Source organism: Nerophis lumbriciformis, linkage group LG36 (genome assembly GCF_033978685.3).
Source record: "Nerophis lumbriciformis linkage group LG36, RoL_Nlum_v2.1, whole genome shotgun sequence".
In the NCBI taxonomy this organism is placed as follows: domain Eukaryota; kingdom Metazoa; phylum Chordata; class Actinopteri; order Syngnathiformes; family Syngnathidae; genus Nerophis; species Nerophis lumbriciformis.
In genome coordinates, this window is record NC_084583.2 from 7552848 (window position 1) to 7572500 (window position 19653).

General features: G+C 38.0%; 1 protein-coding gene across 3 annotated transcripts in view; it reads left to right on the forward strand.

The window, feature by feature from the left end:
* Window positions 1-19653, forward strand: part of LOC133577032 (uncharacterized) — a 120012-nt gene that overhangs the window by 36563 nt on the left and 63796 nt on the right. For 2 of the 3 annotated variants that reach the window (XM_061930522.2, XM_061930524.2), the window contains exons 7-10: window positions 14460-14486; window positions 15704-15894; window positions 15989-16099; window positions 16239-16364. In XM_061930522.2, the coding sequence (XP_061786506.1) occupies window positions 14460-14486; window positions 15704-15894; window positions 15989-16099; window positions 16239-16364 (455 nt within the window). The remainder of the gene's footprint in view (window positions 1-14459; window positions 14487-15703; window positions 15895-15988; window positions 16100-16238; window positions 16365-19653) is intronic. The other variant, XM_061930523.2, reaches the window with a different exon arrangement.

The following is a 19653-nucleotide window of genomic DNA, read 5'->3' on the forward strand; positions in this document are numbered from 1 at the left end:
TTGATGACAGTTTGAATTGGTCGTGTGTGTGTGTGTGTGTGTGTGTGTGTGTGTGTGTGTGTGTGTGTGTGTGTGTGTGTGTGTGTGTGTGTGTGTGTGTGTGTGTGTGTGTGTGTGTGTGTGTGTGTGTGTGTGTGTGTGTGTGTGTGTGTGTGTGTGTGTGTGTGTGTGTGTGTGTGTGTGTGTGTGTGTGTGTGTGTGTGTGTGTGTGATTGAGGTGAAAAAAATATCTCTGATTTGCTAGTAGGGGTGTAAATCTTTGGGGCACCTTACGACTCGTTCCATTACCGATTCTTAGGATGACTGTTTGATTCAGAATCGATTTTTTTTTAATCAACACGAATCAGATCAATTCTCACAATGTGTTTGGTATATTGATTACGGTATAATGAAACTTTTTTTACAACAGGTGGCAGGTTAGAAAAACCAAAAAAGGCCTTAAAAAAATTCTTACTTAAAAAAACAAAAACAAAAAAAAAACTTTTAATTGATTTTTTTTTTTTTTTAATAATGAATTGTTTTCGAATTAGGATGAATAAGAATCGCGGATGTGAATAGTTTTTTTCTGTGCACCCCTATTTGCTTGCAGAGAAGTTTGTCGCCAACTGTTGGTTTGCATGCTTCTTATGTAAACCCTGTTGATTACAATATAGTAATTACAGTATAGTAATTACTAGAGATGTCCGATAATGGCTTTTTTGCCGATGTTCCGGTATTGTACAACTCTTAATTTCCTATTCCGATATCAACCGATACCGATATATACAGTTGTGGAATTAACACATTATTATGCCTAATTTTGTTGTGATGCCCCGCTGGATGCATTAAACAATGTAACAAGGTTTTCCAAAATAAATCAACTCAAGTTATGGAAAGAAATGCCAACATGGCACTGCCATATTTATTATTGAAGTCACAAAGTGCATTATTTTATTTTAACATGCCTCAAAACAGCAGCTTGTAATTTGGGACATGCTTAGGGGGGAGGAGGTAGCGGGGGGGAGGGGTGTATATTGTAGTGTCCCGGAAGAGTTAGTGCTGCAAGGGGTTCTGGGTATTTGTTCTGTTGTGTTTATGTTGTGTTACGGTGCGGATGTTCTTCCGAAATGTGTTTGTCATTCTTGTTTGGTGTGGGTTCACAGTGTGGCGCATATTTGTAACAGTGTTAAAGTTGTTTATACGGCCACCCTCAGTGTGACCTGTATGGCTGTTGACCAAGTATGGAATGCATTCACTTGTGTGTGTGACAAGCCGTAGATATTATGTGATTGGTCCGGCATGCAAAGGTAGTGCCTTTAAGGTTTATTGGCACTCTTTACTTCTCACTACGTCCGTGTACACAGCGGCGTTTTAAAAAGTCACACATTTTACTTTTTGAAACCGATACTGATAATTTTGAAATCGATACCGATAATTTCCATTATTACATTTTAAAGCATTTATCGGCCGATAATATCGGACTGCCGATCGTATCGGACATCTCTATTAATTCTAGTATAGTGTTCTATTTGAATCAACTCCTTGCTCAGCTGTGTGGTGCAGCAGTGCTCTCTGCCACAAGTAGAAATACAGAACAGCCACCATGAATTCTACCTAGCAACACACGCAAAATAACTTTTTTCTACACTGCTCATATTTCATTTCATGAATATTTTCTATTTGAGCAGTTTGCCATTGCAGATAAAGTAATCCAAGATATAGAAAAAAAAAGAAAAGAAAAAGTACGGTATTTTGTCTGCATATAGTCCACAGGTGATATATGTTCTTCTGAATAATTTAGCACTTCCTGTGTTTGCCTTGTGCTGACTTGCATTTCTTTTATCAGGGGTAGCTGAGCAATGGTGGAGAGACAAGGTCTTTTCTTCATGTTCTATTGCTGCTTTTTGTAAGAACTTACTTGAGTTTTGCTGAAGTGCAGGAGGATTCATTTCTACTAGTCACTTGTGGGGTTCATTTTGAAGTGACCTTGAAACGTCTGGTTTTTGTTATGCATTTTATGAAAAGCACAAAAGAATCATGAAGATTAAGAACCTCAAACTTTACACTCAAGACATATGTTACACCTCTCTAAATGATTTATACACTTTGTAGATGACTTAAAGGCCTACTGAAATGCGATTTTCTTATTTAAACTGGGATAGCAGGTCCATTCTATGTGTCATACTTGATCATTTCGCGATATTGCCATATTTTTGCTGAAAGGATTTAGTAGAGAACATCGACTATAAAGTTCGCAACTTTTGGTCGCTGATAAAAAAGCCTTGCCTGTACCGGAAGTAGCAGACGAGTAGCGTGACGTCACAGGTTGTGGAGCTCCTCACATCTGCACATTGTTTACAATCATGGCCACCAGCAGCGAGAGCGATTCGGACCGAGAAAGCGACGATTTCCCCATTAATTTGAGCGAGGATGAAAGATTTGTGGATGAGGAAAGTGAGAGTGAAGGACTAGAGGGCAGTGGGAGCGATTCAGATAGGGAAGATGCTGTGAGAGGCGGGTGGGACCTGATATTCAGCTGGGAATGACTAAAACAGTAAATAAACACTAGACATATATATACTCTATTAGCCACAACACAACCAGGCTTATATTTAATATGCCACAAATTAATCCCGCATAACAAACACCTCCCCCCTCCTGTCTATATAACCCGCCAATACAACTCAAACACCTGCACAACACACTCAATCCCACAGCCCAAAGTACCGTTCACCTCCCCAAAGTTTATACAGCACATATATTTCCCCAAAGTCCCCAAAGTTACGTACGTGAGACTTTTTGAGACTTTTATTAGTAGGTTGCACAGAGAAGTACATATTCCGTACAATTGACCACTAAATGATAACACCCGAATAAGTTTTTCAACTTGTTTAAGTCGGGGTCCACTTAAATTGATTCATGATACAGATATATACTATCATATATACTATCATCATAATACAGTCAACACACAAGATAATCATCAGGGTATATACATTGAATTATTTACGTGACATGCACATAGCGGCACGCACGTACGGGCAAGCGATCAAATGTTTGGAAGCGTACTCACGGTACCGCGTCTGCGTATCCAACTCAAAGTCCTCCTGGTAAGAGTCTCTGTTGTCCCAGTTCTCCACAGGCCAATGGTAAAGATTGACTGTCATCTTCCGGGAATGTAAACAATGAAACACCGGCCGTGTTTGTGTTGCTGAAGTCAGCCGCAGTACACCGCTTCCCACCTACAGCTTTCTTCTTTGCTGTCTCCATTGTTCATTGAACAAATTGCAAAAGATTCACCAACACAGATGTCCAGAATACTGTGGAATTTTGCGATGAAACAGACGACTTAATAGCTGGCCATCATGCTGTCTCAAAATGTCCTCCACAATCCGCGACGTCACGCTCTGACGTCATCATACCGAGACGTTTTCAGCAGGATATGTCGCGCAAAATTTAAAATTGCACTTTGCAACATGTGTTGCAATGTTAAGATTTCATCATTGATATATAAACTATCAGACTGCGTGGTCGGTAGTAGTGGGTTTCAGTAGGCCTTTAGATGCTGGTGGCTACAAAAAATTGTACCTGCGCATTATAGAGGAAAATAACGGGCAAGTCCTGACAAGGTGGGACCTGATTATTCCCAGTGTTTCCTCCTTGGCTGGAATGTATCTGTTGTGGGCCGATAAATGACGTCATCGGCAAATTTGCACCGTTGGCCTTGACACAAAACTGCGTGTTTGCACGGGTGAAACTGAGTTTTTTGGTTCGCATCATCAGAAATGTGCCCGCCCTTTTTTTGAAATCTTACCTTCAACTAGGGCAGGGTGACAAAGTTGAACATTGTATCACGATATAATTCTATATCGGTCTATTGATGATAATTACTGTATTTTCCGGACCATAGGGCGCACCGCCGATGAATGGTCTATTTTCGATGTTTTCATATATAAGGCGCACCGGATTATAAGGCGCATTAAAGGAGTCATATTGTATATTTTTTTCTAAATATAAAATACTTCCTTGTGGTCTACATAACATGTAATGGTGGTTCTTTGCTCAAAATGTTGCATAGATGATGTTTTACACATCTTCAAGCTGCTTTCTGACAGTCGCTTCAGGATGCGGCATTTTGTGGGCCGTCTTATTTACGTGGCTCACCTTCGACGGCGTCTTCTCCCCGTCATCTTTGTTGTAGCGGTGTAGCGTGCAAGGACGGGAGTGGAAGAAGTGTCAAAAGATGGAGCTAACTGTTTTAATGACATTCAGACTTTACTTCAATCAATAACTGACCAGCAACTCCTCATCCGGAAACAACAACGCCCGAAATGTGTCCCGTGAAAAACCGTCCGACCGGAACTCTCTAATAACTAAAGTTCCTTTGATGAATAATGTAAACTCACTACACCGGTATGTTTTAGTGCTTTCATGGCGAGTTTACTGACAGATATAAGTAAGAACTTTACACTACTTTATATTAGAAATGACAACAGCAGAGGATGAATGTCCCATAACAAGAATGCAACATCGCTCATACACACTAGTAAGATGCTCTTACACAAAGTGGTAAAATGCTCGTATACACAGTGGTAAGATGCGCTCATACACATAACTGAAATCTTTGCACACATACTACTGAAATTGTTGTCTCTCACACGCACGTGTAAAATGCACACACACACACAGGTGAAATCCGTTTATACATACTAGTGAAAAATAATTGTGCGTGTGTGTGCGCGTGTGTGTGTGTGTGTGCGTGTGTGTGTGTGTGTGTGTGTGTGAGACAAAAACATTTCAGTAGTTTTTATAAGAGTGTTTCAGTAGTGTATGTTAGAATGTTTCAGTAGTGTTTATAAGAGTGTTTCAGTAGTGTATGTTAGAATGTTTAAGTAGTGTTTATAAGAGTGTTTTAGTAGTGTATGCAAGAGCATTTCAGTAGTGTTTATAAGAGCGTTTCAGTAGTGTATGTAAGAGTGTTTCAGTAGTGTTTATAAGAGTGTTTCAGTAGTGTTTATAAGAGTGTTTCAGTCGCTCCTCCCCTCCGCCCGGGGAGGAGCGTCGTCGTCCAGCGGCTTCGGAAACTTTTCCGCGCTTCCTTAAAATGTCTTAGTGTGTTTATAAGAGTGTTTCAGTAGTGTTTATAAGAGTGTTTCAGTAGTGTTTATAAGAGTGTTTCAGTAGTGTTTATAAGCGTGTTTCAGTAGTGTATTTAAGAATGTTTCAGTAGTGTATGTAAGGATGTTTCAGTAGTGTATGTAAGGATGTTTCAGTAGTGTTTATAAGAGTGTTTCAGTAGTGTATGCAAGAGCATTTCAGTAATGTATACAGGTAAAAGCCAGTAAATTAGAATATTTTGAAAAACTTGATTTATTTCAGTAATTGCATTCAAAAGGTGTAACTTGTACATTATATTTATTCATTGCACACAGACTGATGCATTCAAATGTTTATTTCATTTAATTTTGATGATTTGAAGTGGCAACAAATGAAAATCCAAAATTCCGTGTGTCACAAAATTAGAATATTACTTAAGGCTAATACAAAAAAGGGATTTTTAGAAATGTTGGCCAACTGAAAAGTATGAAAATGAAAAATATGAGCATGTACAATACTCAATACTTGGTTGGAGCTCCTTTTGCCTCAATTACTGCGTTAATGCGGCGTGGCATGGAGTCGATGAGTTTCTGGCACTGCTCAGGTGTTATGAGAGCCCAGGTTGCTCTGATAGTGGCCTTCAACTCTTCTGCGTTTTTGGGTCTGGCATTCTGCATCTTCCTTTTCACAATACCCCACAGATTTTCTATGGGGCTAAGGTCAGGGGAGTTGGCGGGCGAATTTAGAACAGAAATACCATGGTCCGTAAACCAGGCACGGGTAGATTTTGCGCTGTGTGCAGGCGCCAAGTCCTGTTGGAACTTGAAATCTCCATCTCCATAGAGCAGGTCAGCAGCAGGAAGCATGAAGTGCTCTAAAACTTGCTGGTAGACGGCTGCGTTGACCCTGGATCTCAGGAAACAGAGTGGACCGACACCAGCAGATGACATGGCACCCCAAACCATCACCCAACCATGCAAATTTTGCATTTCCTTTGGAAATCGAGGTCCCAGAGTCTGGAGGAAGACAGGAGAGGCACAGGATCCACGTTGCCTGAAGTCTAGTGTAAAGTTTTCACCATCAGTGATGGTTTGGGGTGCCATGTCATCTGCTGGTGTCGGTCCACTCTGTTTCCTGAGATCCAGGGTCAACGCAGCCGTCTACCAGCAAGTTTTAGAGCACTTCATGCTTCCTGCTGCTGACCTGCTCTATGGAGATGGAGATTTCAAGTTCCAACAGGACTTGGCGCCTGCACACAGCGCAAAATCTACCCGTGCCTGGTTTACGGACCATGATATTTCTGTTCTAAATTGGCCCGCCAACTCCCCTGACCTTAGCCCCATAGAAAATCTGTGGGGTATTGTGAAAAGGAAGATGCAGAATGCCAGACCCAAAAACGCAGAAGAGTTGAAGGCCACTATCAGAGCAACCTGGGCTCTCATAACACCTGAGCAGTGCCAGAAACTCATCGACTCCATGCCACGCCGCATTAACGCAGTAATTGAGGCAAAAGGAGCTCCAACCAAGTATTGAGTATTGTACATGCTCATATTTTTCATTTTCATACTTTTCAGTTGGCCAACATTTCTAAAAATCCCTTTTTTGTATTAGCCTTAAGTAATATTCTAATTTTGTGACACACGGAATTTTGGATTTTCATTTGTTGCCACTTCAAATCATCAAAATTAAATGAAATAAACATTTGAATGCATCAGTCTGTGTGCAATGAATAAATATAATGTGCAAGTTACACCTTTTGAATGCAATTACTGAAATAAATCAAGTTTTTCAAAATATTCTAATTTACTGGCTTTTACCTGTATGAGCATTTCAGTAGTGTATGCAAGAGCATTTCAGTAGTGTTTATAAGAACGTTTCAGTAGTGTATGCAAGAGCATTTCAGTAGTGTTTATAAGAGCGTTTCAGTAGTGTTTATAAGAGCATTTCAGTAGTGTTTATAAGAGCGTTTCAGTAGTGTTTATAAGAGTGTTTCAGTAGTGTTTACAAGAGTGTTTCAGTCGCTCCTCCCCGACGCTCCTCCCCTGTGCCCGGGGAGGAGCGTCGTCGTCCAGCAGCTTCGGAAACTTTTCCGCGCTTCCTTAAAATGTCTTAGTGTGTTTATAAGAGTGTTTCAGTAGTGTTTATAAGAGTGTTTCAGTAGAGTTTATAATAGTGTTTCAGTAGTGTATGTAAGAGCATTTCAGTAGTGTTTATAAGAGCGTTTCAGTAGTGTTTATAAGAGTGTTTCAGTAGTGTTTATAAGAGCATTTCAGTAGTGTTTATAAGAGCGTTTCAGTAGTGTTTATAAGAGCATTTCAGTAGTGTATGTAAGAGCGTTTCAGTAGTGTTTATAAGAGTGTTTCAGTCGTGTATGTAAGAGCATTTCATTAGTGTTTATAAGAGTGTTTCAGTAGGGTGTGTGAGAGAAAAACATTTCAGTTGTTTATGTGAGAGCATTTCAGTAGTGTTTATAAGAGTGTTTCAGTAGTGTGTATAAAAGAAAAAGATTTCAATTGTTTGTGAGAGCATTTCAGTAGTGTATGTAAGAGGTCATTCTGAATAATGTCCCTTACGGCCCCTCATACAATACAATCCATCAAGCGGTGTGGCTTCGTAGCTTACCAAAGTCCTACTAAAACATTTTCATACATTTTTGAGTGCCGTGTGTAATGTTCTATATTTTCAATGGAACATATAAAATGTTGGTGGTGTTTACTTGAATCATATTGCCATCATAGTGCAGTCTACGCTATCTCTTATGTGTGACTGCCATCTACTGGTCACACTTATCATTTCACCATGTACCAAATAAAATAGCTTCGAGGAGGGTAATCTCAACCAAACTTACTCCTTCCATCAGGCGCACCAGGTTATAAGGCGCACTGTCGAGTTTTGAGGGGGGGGGAAAGGATTTTAAGTGCGCTTTATAGTCCGGGAAATACGGTAAATGATAAATGGATGAATGTACGGGAAACACTAATTGATAAATGGATGAATGTACGGGAAACACTAATTGATAATTTAATGAATGTACTCGAAACACTAATTGACAAATGGATGAATGTACGGGTAACACTAATTGATAAATGAATGAATGTATGGGAAACACTAATTGATAAATGAATGAATGTACGGGAAACACTAATTGATAAATGGATGAATGTACGGGAAACACTAATTGATAAATGAATGAATGTACGGGAAACACTAATTGATAAATGGATGAATGTACAGGACACACTAATTGATAAATGGATGAATGTACGGGAAACACTAATTGATAAATGGATGAATGTACGGGAAACACTAATTGACAAATGGATGAATGTACGGGAAACACTAATTGACAAATGGATGAATGTACGGGAAACACTAATTGACAAATGAATGAATGTACGGGAAACACTAATTGATAAATGAATGAATGTACGGGAAACACTAATTGCTAAATGGATGAATTGCCGGGAAACACTAATTGACAAATGGATGAATGTACGGGAAACACTAATTGATAAATGGATGAATGTACGGGAAACACTAATTGACAAATGGATGAATGTACGGGAAACACTAATTGATAAATGGATGAATGTACGGGAAACACTAATTGATAAATGGATGAATGTACGGGAAACACTAATTGATAAATGAATGAATGTGCGGGAAACACTAATTGATAAATGGATGAATGTACGGGAAACACTAATTGATAAATGGATGAATGTACGGGAAACACTAATTGCTAAATGGATGAATTGCCGGGAAACACTAATTGACAAATGGATGAATGTACGGGAAACACTAATTGATAAATGGATGAATGTACGGGAAACACTAATTGACAAATGGATGAATGTACGGGAAACACTAATTGATAAATGGATGAATGTACGGGAAACACTAATTGATAAATGGATGAATGTACGGGAAACACTAATTGATAAATGAATGAATGTGCGGGAAACACTAATTGATAAATGGATGAATGTACGGGAAACACTAATTGATAAATGGATGAATGTACGGGAAACACTAATTGATAAATGGATGAATGTACGGGAAACTAATTGATAAATGGATGAATGTATGGTGAAGCTGATTTTATTCCAACCTTAAGATATTGTACACATTAAAAACATTTATTTTTAATTAGGGGTGTAAAAATTTTTTTTTTTTAATAATGAATTGCAATTCTTATTTGTAACAATTCTTAATTGATTTACAAAAATCTAACAATTATAATTAAAAAAAAAAAAAATTAAATTAAATTTAAAAAAAATCTGTCCAGTCCAGCGACTCGTTGATGTTGGATACTTTTCTTGTTGCTTTCTTTGTGTTTGGCTTTATTAAATGATTGACTAGAATGATGGTCAATAAAACCAGTTTTATTTAAGGTAACATAAAACATTATCACAGTCTATTTTATGGAGACATGTAGTTAATCATAGTACCGGCACCCAATGTCATATAAAAAAAAGAAAATCTGTTTGAATCGAGAATTGATTCTGATTCGAATCGTTACCCCCAAGAATTTAATGGCATGGCATGGTGCCCAAAGATTGACAGCCCTATGGACAGCAATCCTAGTTAGCTGTCAGGCGTCCATGTTGTTACCACAGTTGAAGTCCCCGCTGTCTATTGTTTGTTTTGGCCTTTATTCAGTGAATTGACGACAGGCTGTACCCAAACATTTATTATACCTCCGTAATGAGCCTCCCGCATACTTAACTACCACCACCGAGACTTTACATAACGCAGACAAACAAACAGCCTAATAGAATGTGCAGATCATGAGCATTATTTATCACACTCACCCTGTTTTCATGTGGTTCTGCAAGTAGCTCTCCTCAGCTTTTCTTTTTTCCCCTCCTTTTTTCGAAACCACCACTCGTTGCCATGCCTCCACACAGTCTGCAGCTTTATTGATGTTTTTCTATCAAAGGTCAAGGTAGGATTTATAGATATCCTCTGCAAACGTGAAACTGCAGGTGTCAGGTGTGCTTGCTCACAGCATGGAGACATTCTGCACACTGCAAATGTTCATTATTTCCTGTCTTTGCAATGTTTAACAAGCAGCAAACTTTACTTGTCATGACCCTGTGCAATATTATACATTGCTTTTAGGACAGGGCTGTCCAAAGTCGCAAACTGTAAAGTTAAAGAATACGGGAGGTCATTTTGATATTTTTCTTTTTTTTTTTCCCACTTTCAAAAGCTGAAACCAATCCAATATGCTAAGAAGAAAATAAAGAGCACTGTTACTATAGATTATACATTAATATTTAATTGTGGTTATTTGAAATTAAGCCACAGAAAGGCCTGTCATTAATCGGATTAATTATTTGTAATCATTTGACAGCACTAACCCAGCAAGCACAAGACATTGAAACAACCTTAAGTACTTGTTGAATTAGGTCCTGACGTTGAGCCACTCAACATAACGTTGAAACAACGTGTTTTTTGACGACGTTTAATCAATGTCGGGTTGTGACGTTGATTTGACCGTTAAATTTTGGTCATTTCCCAACCAATTTTCTACCACACAAATACAACGTTGAAACAACATGCTTTTTGACGATCTTTAATCAATGTCAGGTTGTGACGGTGATTTGACCATTGAATTTAGGTCATTTCCCAACCAATATTCTACAACACAAAGACAAGGTTGAAACAACATGCTTTTTGACGACGTTTATTCAATGTCAGGTTGTGACGTTGATTTATTTGACCATTGAATTTTGGTCAATTTTCAACCATAATATTACAACACAAAGACAACGTTGAAACAACATTCTTTTTGACGACGTTTAATCAATGTCAGATTGTTACGGTGATTTGACCATTCACATTTGGTCATTTTCCAACCAATATTCTACAACACAAATACAATGTTAAAACAACATAGTTTTTGAAGATCTTTAATCAATGTTGGGTTCTGATGTTGATTTGACCATTGAATTTTGGTCATTTCCCAACCAATATTCTACAACATAAATACAACGTTGAAACAAAATGCTTTTTGACGCCGTTTATTCAATGTCAGGTTGTGACGTTGATTTATTAGACCATTGAATTTTGTTCATTTCCCAACCAATATTCTACTACACAAATACAATGTTAAAACAACATACTTTTTGATGACGTTTAATCAATGTCAGGTTGTGACGGTGATTTATTTGACCATAGAATTTTGGTCAATTTTCAACCATAATATTACAACACTAAGACTATGTTGAAACAACATTCTTTTTGACGACATTTAACCAATGTCAGATTGTGACGGTGATTTGACCATTCACATTTGGTCATTTTCCAACCAATATTCTACAACACAAATACAACGTTGAAACAACATGCTTTTTGACAACGTTTAATCAATGTCAGTTTCTGATGTTGATTTGACCATTGAATTTTGGTCATTTCCCAACCAATATTCTACAACACAAATACAATGTTAAAACAACATACTTTTTGAAGATGTATAATCATTGATGGTTTCTGATGTTGATTTCTGATGTTGATTTGACCATTGAATTTTGGTCATTTTCCAACCAATATTCTACAACACAAATACAACGTTGAAACAACATGCTTTTTGACAACATTTAATCAATGTCAGTTTCTTATGTTGATTTGACCATTGAATTTTGGTCATTTCCCAACCAATATTCTACAACATAAATACAACGTTGAAACAAAATGCTTTTTGACGACGTTTATTCAATGTCAGGTTGTGACGTTGATTTATTTGACCATTGAATTTTGGTCAATTTTCAACCATAATATTACAACACAAAGACTACGTTGAAACAACATGCTTTTTGACAACGTTTAATCAATGTCAGTTTCTGATGGTGATTTGACCATTGAATTTTGGTCATTTCCCAACCAATATTCTACTACACAAATACAATGTTAAAAAAACATACTTTTTGAAGACGTTTAATTAATGTCAGGTTGTGACGGTGATTTATTTGACCATTGAATTTTGGTCAATTTTCGATCATAATATTACAACACAAAGACAACGTTGAAACAACATGCTTTTTGACGACGTTTAGTCAATGTCAGATTGTGACGGTGATTTGACCATTCACATTTGGTCATTTTCCAACCAATATTCTACAACACAAATACAACGTTGAAACAACATGCTTTTTGACAACGTTTAATCAATGTCAGTTTCTGATGTTGATTTGACCATTGAATTTTGGTCATTTCCCAACCAATATTCTACAACATAAATACAACGTTGAAACAAAATGCTTTTTGACGACGTTTATTCAATGTCAGGTTGTGACGTTGATTTATTAGACCATTGAATTTTGGTCATTTCCCAACCAATATTCTACCATACAAATACAACGTTGAAACAACATGCTTTTTGACGAAGTTTATTCAATGTCAGGTTGTGACGTTGATTTATTTGACCATTGAATTTTGGTCAATTTTCAACCATAATAAAACAACACAAAGACAGTGTTGAAACATGCTTTTTGACGACGTTTAATCAATGTCAGGTTGTGATGTTGATTTGACCAGTGAATTTTGGTCATTTTCCAACCAATATTCTACAACACAAATACAACACTGAAACATGCTTTTTGAAGACGTTTAATCAATGTCAGGTTCTGACGTTGATTTGACCATTGAATTTTGGTAATTTCCCAACCAATATTCCACAACACAAATACAACATTGAAACAACATGCTTTTTGACGACGTTTAATCAATGTCGGGTTGTGACGTTGATTTGACCGTTAAATTTTGGTCATTTCCCAACCAATTTTCTACCACACAAATACAACGTTGAAACAACATGCTTTTTGACGATGTTTAATCAATGTCAGGTTGTGACGTTGATTTATTAGACCATTGAATTTTGGTCATTTTCCAACCAATATTCCACAACACAAATACAACGTTGAAACAACATGCTTTTTGACGACGTTTATTCAATGTCAGGTTGTGACGTTGATTTATTTGACCATTGAATTTTGGTCATTTTCCAACCAATATTCTACAACACAAATACAACGTTGAAACATGCTTTTTGAAGACGTTTAATCAATGTTGGGTTCTGACGTTGATTTGACCATTGAATTTTGGTAATTTCCCAACCAATATTCCACAACACAAATACAACATTGAAACAACATGCTTTTTGACGAAGTTTAATCAATGTCGGGTTGTGACGTTGATTTGACCGTTAAATTTTGGTCATTTCCCAACCAATTTTCTACCACACAAATACAACGTTGAAACAACATGCTTTTTGACGATGTTTAATCAATGTCAGGTTGTGACGTTGATTTATTAGACCATTAAATTTTGGTAATTTCCCAACCAATATTCCACAACACAAATACAACATTGAAACAACATGCTTTTTGACGACGTTTAATCAATGTCGGGTTGTGACGTTGATTTGACCGTTAAATTTTGGTCATTTCCCAACCAATTTTCTACCACACAAATACAACGTTGAAACAACATGCTTTTTGACGATGTTTAATCAATGTCAGGTTGTGACGTTGATTTATTAGACCATTGAATTTTGGTCATTTTTTAACCAATATTCCACAACACAAATACAACGTTGAAACAACATGCTTTTTGATGACGTTTATTCAATGTCAGGTTGTGACGTTGATTTATTTGACCATTGAATTTTGGTCAATTTCCAACCATAATATTACAACACAAAGACAACGTTGAAACAACATGCTTTTTGACGACGTTTAATCAATGTCAGGTTGTGATGTTGATTTGACCATTGAATTTTGGTCATTTCCCAACCAATATTCTACAACACAAATACAACACTGAAACATGCTTTTTGAAGACGTTTAATCAATGTTCTGTTCTGACGTTCATTTGACCATTGAATTTTGGCCATTTCCCAACCAATATTCTACAACACAAATACAACACTGAAACATGCTTTTTGAAGACGTTTAATCAACGTTGGGTTGTGATGTTGATTTGACCATTGAAATTTGGTCATTTCCCAACCAACAACGTGGATCCAACGTTAGACATCAACATAGTCTCAGTTTACAAATACAACTATTTTGCAACGTTGTTTCAAAGTCAGTTTTAAAGGACATGTATGTATAATTAACGTTGCATCAATGTCTCGTGATTGCTGGAATACTGTATATTTAAAGAAACAAACTGTTAGCATTATTAGCATCAACACTTTAATGATTAATTTGTGCCCCTTTTACCTCATTCTTCTTGTTTTTTTCTCTTTGCAGTTATATTTTTCTAAATGTGTCACAAGCCACCTTGGTCAACCCTGTTCAAAGACAACTGTGTGTGTTTAGATATGAATGATTTCATAAAAAGATACATTTTTAGTGCTTGAAATTTTCTTGTAGATATTGTACTGAGCAACCAGACAGTTTGTAAGTTCCATTTCCCGTTTTATGGCTATCGTTCCACTTTTCCCCCTCTCCATCACTGGTGCTCTACACTGTGGTGATGTCACACGTAAACCAGCTAAAGTGAAAGCAAAACACAAGTGGAGTTAAATCAGTTTGATGCTCACATATCTGAAGCCTCACCAGATTTTCTGATGTTTACGTTCTGTTTTTTTTTTTTAGACTTAATTGATATTTTACTGTTGACATAATTTGACTACCGTATTTTTCGGAGTATAAGTCGCACCGGAGTATAAGTCGCACCTGCCGAAAATGCATAATAAAGAAGGAAAAAAACATATAAGTCGCACTGGAGCCCGGCCAAACTATGAAAAAAAACTGCGACATATAGTCCGAAAAATACGGTACCTTAAAATCCACATTTCATCTACAAACCCCAAAACCAGTGAAGTTGTCACGTTGGGTAAATGGTAAATAAAAACAGAATACAATGATTTGCAAAATCTTAAGATGGACTGATGCAAAGTGGAAAAGTGTTCTGTGGTCTGACATGTCCACATTGCAAATTGTTTTTGGAAACTGTGGACGTCGTGTCCTCCGGACCAAAGAGGAAAAGAACCATCTAGATTGTTATAGGCGCAAAGTGTAAAAGCCAGCATCTGTGATGGTATGGGGGTGTATTAGTGCCCAAGGCATGGGTAACTTACACATCTGTGAAGGCACCATTAAAGCAAAGTTATCATGGACGCCCCTGCTTATTTCAGCAAGACGATGCCAAGCCACGTGTTACAACAGCGTGGCTTCATAGTAAAAGAGTGCGGGTACTAGACTGGCCTGCCTGTAGTCCAGACCTGTCTCCCATTGAAAATGTGTGGTTCAATATGAAGGCTAAAATAGCAGAAGGGACACTGTTGAACAACTTAAGCTGTACATCAAGCAAGAATGGGAAAGAATTCCACTTCAAAAATGTGTCTCCTCAGTTCCCAAACCTTTACTGAGTGTTGTTAAAAGGAAAGGCCATGTAACACAGTGGTAAAAATGCCCCTGTGACAATTGTTTTGCAATATGTAGCTGCCATTAAATTCTAAGTACATGATTATTTGCAAAAAAAAATTAAGTTGTTCAGTGTGAACATTAAATATCTTGTCTTTGCAGTCATTGGTATTCTGTTTTTATTTACCATTTACACAACATGACAACTTCACTGGTTTGGGGGTTTATATTATTTTGTTCTCTATCAGGTAACAAGCTGAAAGCGGGATGGTCCAAATTTGTGGACAAGGTGAAGACCAAGAAAGCCAAGAAGAAGAAAATGAAAAAGCTGGAGCAGGAGCTGGTGATGAGGCTCATGGCGGCCCAGGGCGACGTGTCCAACGAGGACGAGGCCAGCAGCAGGGAGGGCTCCGTCCACAGCCAGCACAGCTCGGACCGGGTGAGGCCCCCGCCGCGCTTTGTCACCGACGCTGAAGGCGGCCATTTGTACAACATGGCAGACTCATTGTCGCTCTGCGGCCAAACCCCATTAGGAGGACAGTGATCTGGAGAACTACCTGACAAGCGTCCAAGAGGATATGATGGAGTTCAAGCTGTCTTATGAAATGTGGCGCGTCGGCTGCTGGGCTGTCAGCATCCCTCATGTGAGTTATAAATATCTCTTGACAGTGCGGAATGTCCTGCGGGGGCCTGTTATTTGTCTGCCCAGGCTCTGTGAAAACTTGCCCTTCCATGGTATTTTCTCTTTGAAGCACTTTTGTTCCTTCCACGTGCTTGTTGCAGGCTGAGTGGGAAAACGAGGAGCTCATCTTCACAGTTCACCTGGAGGAAAGGGGTAGCCCTGAAAATCTACAGTGGGACATCAAGAAGACATACATGGAATTCATCTACTTCCGAAACAGGTGGCAGGTAAATGCAGTGGTGTGCCAGCAAGGCCTTCTCTGCTGGCCTAACATAACCAGAAATCATCATCATAATTAGGGTTGCAACGGGGTGGAAAGTTTCCGGAAATTTACCTTGGGAAGTTTGGAAATTTTAACAATTTTTTGATTATTCAAAGTTGGACACCGTCCATCTTATTCTGTAGAACAGTGTTTTTCAACCACTGTGCCGCATGTGCCGGGAGATATTGTCTGGTGTGCCGTGGGAAATTATGCAACTTCACCTAATTGGTCCAAAAAATATTTTTTGCAATTCAATCAATGTAATCTGCAAATAATGTGCCGTTGCTTAGTGTCTGTGCTGTGTAAAACTCGGCAGGGTAATGTTGCGTCTGACCAGTCTACCTCTCAGCGAATTAAAGTCACTGGTCAATCCCAAGTTCTTTCAGATGACATATATGCAGAGTAAGAAGGACCATCAAGACAGAATAGGAATATTATCATGTTTTACTGAAGCTTCAGGAGACCAGCCCACATCAATACAGTCATACCGTCATCTCGGGATGGTCTAACACAGTGGTCCCAGCCACCGGTCCGCGATTGGTGCCGGGCCGCACAAGAAAAAAAAAAATATATATATATATATTTTAAAAAAAATAATTAAATCAACATAAAAACACAATATATACACTATATATCAATGTATATCAATACAGTCTGCAGGGATACAGTCCGTAAGCACACATGATTGTATTTCTTTATTAACCCCCCCCCCAATTTTCAAGCGTTGACCGGTCCGCAGTTACAAAAAGGTTGGGGACCACCGGTCTAACATTCAAACAGGAAGAGACAACTTCTTGAATATGCAAACAGCCCCCACCCTCTCCAGAAAGGAATACAGGCTCATTGTTCTACTACAGATAAGATATAAGGGATTACGCCAACTCCTACATTCCAAGTCTTCAAGGTAACACACACAGTTTACTTGCGGACATAAAATGAAAAAATAGAGTAAAAATGGAAAAACACTAGCTGATTTAAACATGACTATGAATAGAGAAATATCTCTTAAACATATATGCATTCTCCACAGTAACCATGTAATGTCAGTAGGTGGCAGCAGGTAGTTAATTGCTTTGTTAAAGGGGAATGTGTCGGGTGAGACGAGGATGGTTTGTTGTGATCCCAATATGCAGACCACAGCGGGAGGCAGCGTGCAGGTAAAAAAAAAAAGGTATGTAATGCTTAAACCAAAAATGAACAAAAGGAAAAGGCAATGGCTATGCAAAACAAAAGTAAAACTGAACTGGCTACGAAGTTAACAGAAACGGAATGCTGGACGACAGCAAAAACTTACGGCGTCCACAAAGTACAATCAACAATGTCCACACAAAGAAGGGTAGCAACAACGTAAATAACCTTGCTTGCTAACACAAAGCAGGTGTGCGGAATAGTGCTCAAAGGAAGACGTGAAACTGCTACAGGAAAACACCAACAAAACAGGAAGGGCCACCAAAATAGGAGCGCAAGACAAGAACTAAAACACTTCACACAGGAAAACACCAACAAACTCAAAATGAGGCACGACGACCTGGTGGAGTTTCATTTTTTAACGTTTTCTGCTGGTGGTGTGCCTCCGGATTTTTTAATGGAAAAAAATGTGCCTTGCCTCAAAAAAGGTTGAAAAACACTGCTGTAGAATAAGGTGAGAAGCTTGTAAAACACTAATGCAATGCCACACACAGATATAAATAGTCAGCTAAACAATTGGAGTAGTCTTTAAAAATATTTGACTGATGGACAAATTAATAGAAATAGGCTAAATGAATAAATGAACATTAAATCAGCATGTTAAATCAAACTATAACCTACATTCTTGTATGACAACAGAACGGCTAGCAGAACAGAAGGCAGAGGAAACTACACCTTTTCATTTAGTATTTGCTAGTTGAACTTTACACATCACAAAAAGGGTCAATTCAGATCGCTAACGTTGTTGGCATAAATGAATGGGATTTAACGTACAGAAAATTAGCATCACGGCTAACGGAGAAATATTTTGGGTTCATTATGACACTGTAGTGGTACATAAACCTAGCTAGCTAGAGATATTGGCCCCAAAATCATTTAACAAGTACAGGAACAGCTAGCTGGATTGAGTGGAAGTCATACAGTAACAATCAATTACACCTCTATTCAACTTAAATACCATAGATCAAATATATTTACCCCAGCAATATCATCAAAACTTACCTGACTGGATGAAGTCCTTGGGCTCAAATACTAGTGTGCCCTCAATAGCCCTGCTGTAGTGTGTAGCATGATGGGAATTATCTGGGCATGTGATGGAAGAATGCACAGTACAGGGTTGAAATTCAACTGAATTTGCATGAAATCAGGTCGTTTTAGCTAATAATCGTGCTGCAAGATCTAGCATGTTGCATTCAATGTTTATTCCCATTCATCCTCGTTAATTCCCATGGAAAGTTTCCAACTTTGAATATTCTCGGAATTTTGCAACCCTAATCATAATTAAGGATACAAGTAATTTTGTATTTACTTTCCCTAAATATCTAAGTGTTCTCTTTAGGGATGTCCCGATCCAGGTTTTTGCACTTCCGATCCGATACCGATATTGTTTTTGCACTTCCGATCCGATACCGATACTGACCGATACCGATACTGACCGATACTGGCCTATCCGAGCATGTATTAAAGTTTAAAGTTATTTAGCCTACATAGTTGTCAGAATCATGTTGAAAAGGGTTTTAGTACTCTTGATAACAACTTGCCAGCTGAATTAGGGGAGTTTGAATAATACACAATGGTTGGTAACAAGAAACTGACCTGTTTATTCAAGGGTAAACACAAAATAGACAAAATTATACATGACAAACAGAAATGGCATCATTGAAACTAGGGCTGGGCGATATGGCCTTTTTTTAATTTTAAGGCCATATTGCGATCAGAGGTGGGTAGAGTAGCCAGAAATTGTACTCAAGTAAGAGTACTGTTACTTTAGAGATTTATTACTCAAGTAAAAGTAATGAGTAGTCACCCAAATATTTACTTGAGTAAAAGTAAAAAGTATGTTGTGAAAAAACTACTCAAGTACTGAGTAACTGATGAGTAACATACACACACATATCATATATATATATATATATATATATGTATGTGTGGGAAAAAAATCACAAGACTATTTCATCTCTACAGGCCTGTTTCATGAGGGGGGGTTCCCTCAATCATCAGGAGATTTTAATGGGAGCATTCACATACCATGGATTATATAGGGCACAGAGTGGGTGGGTACAGGC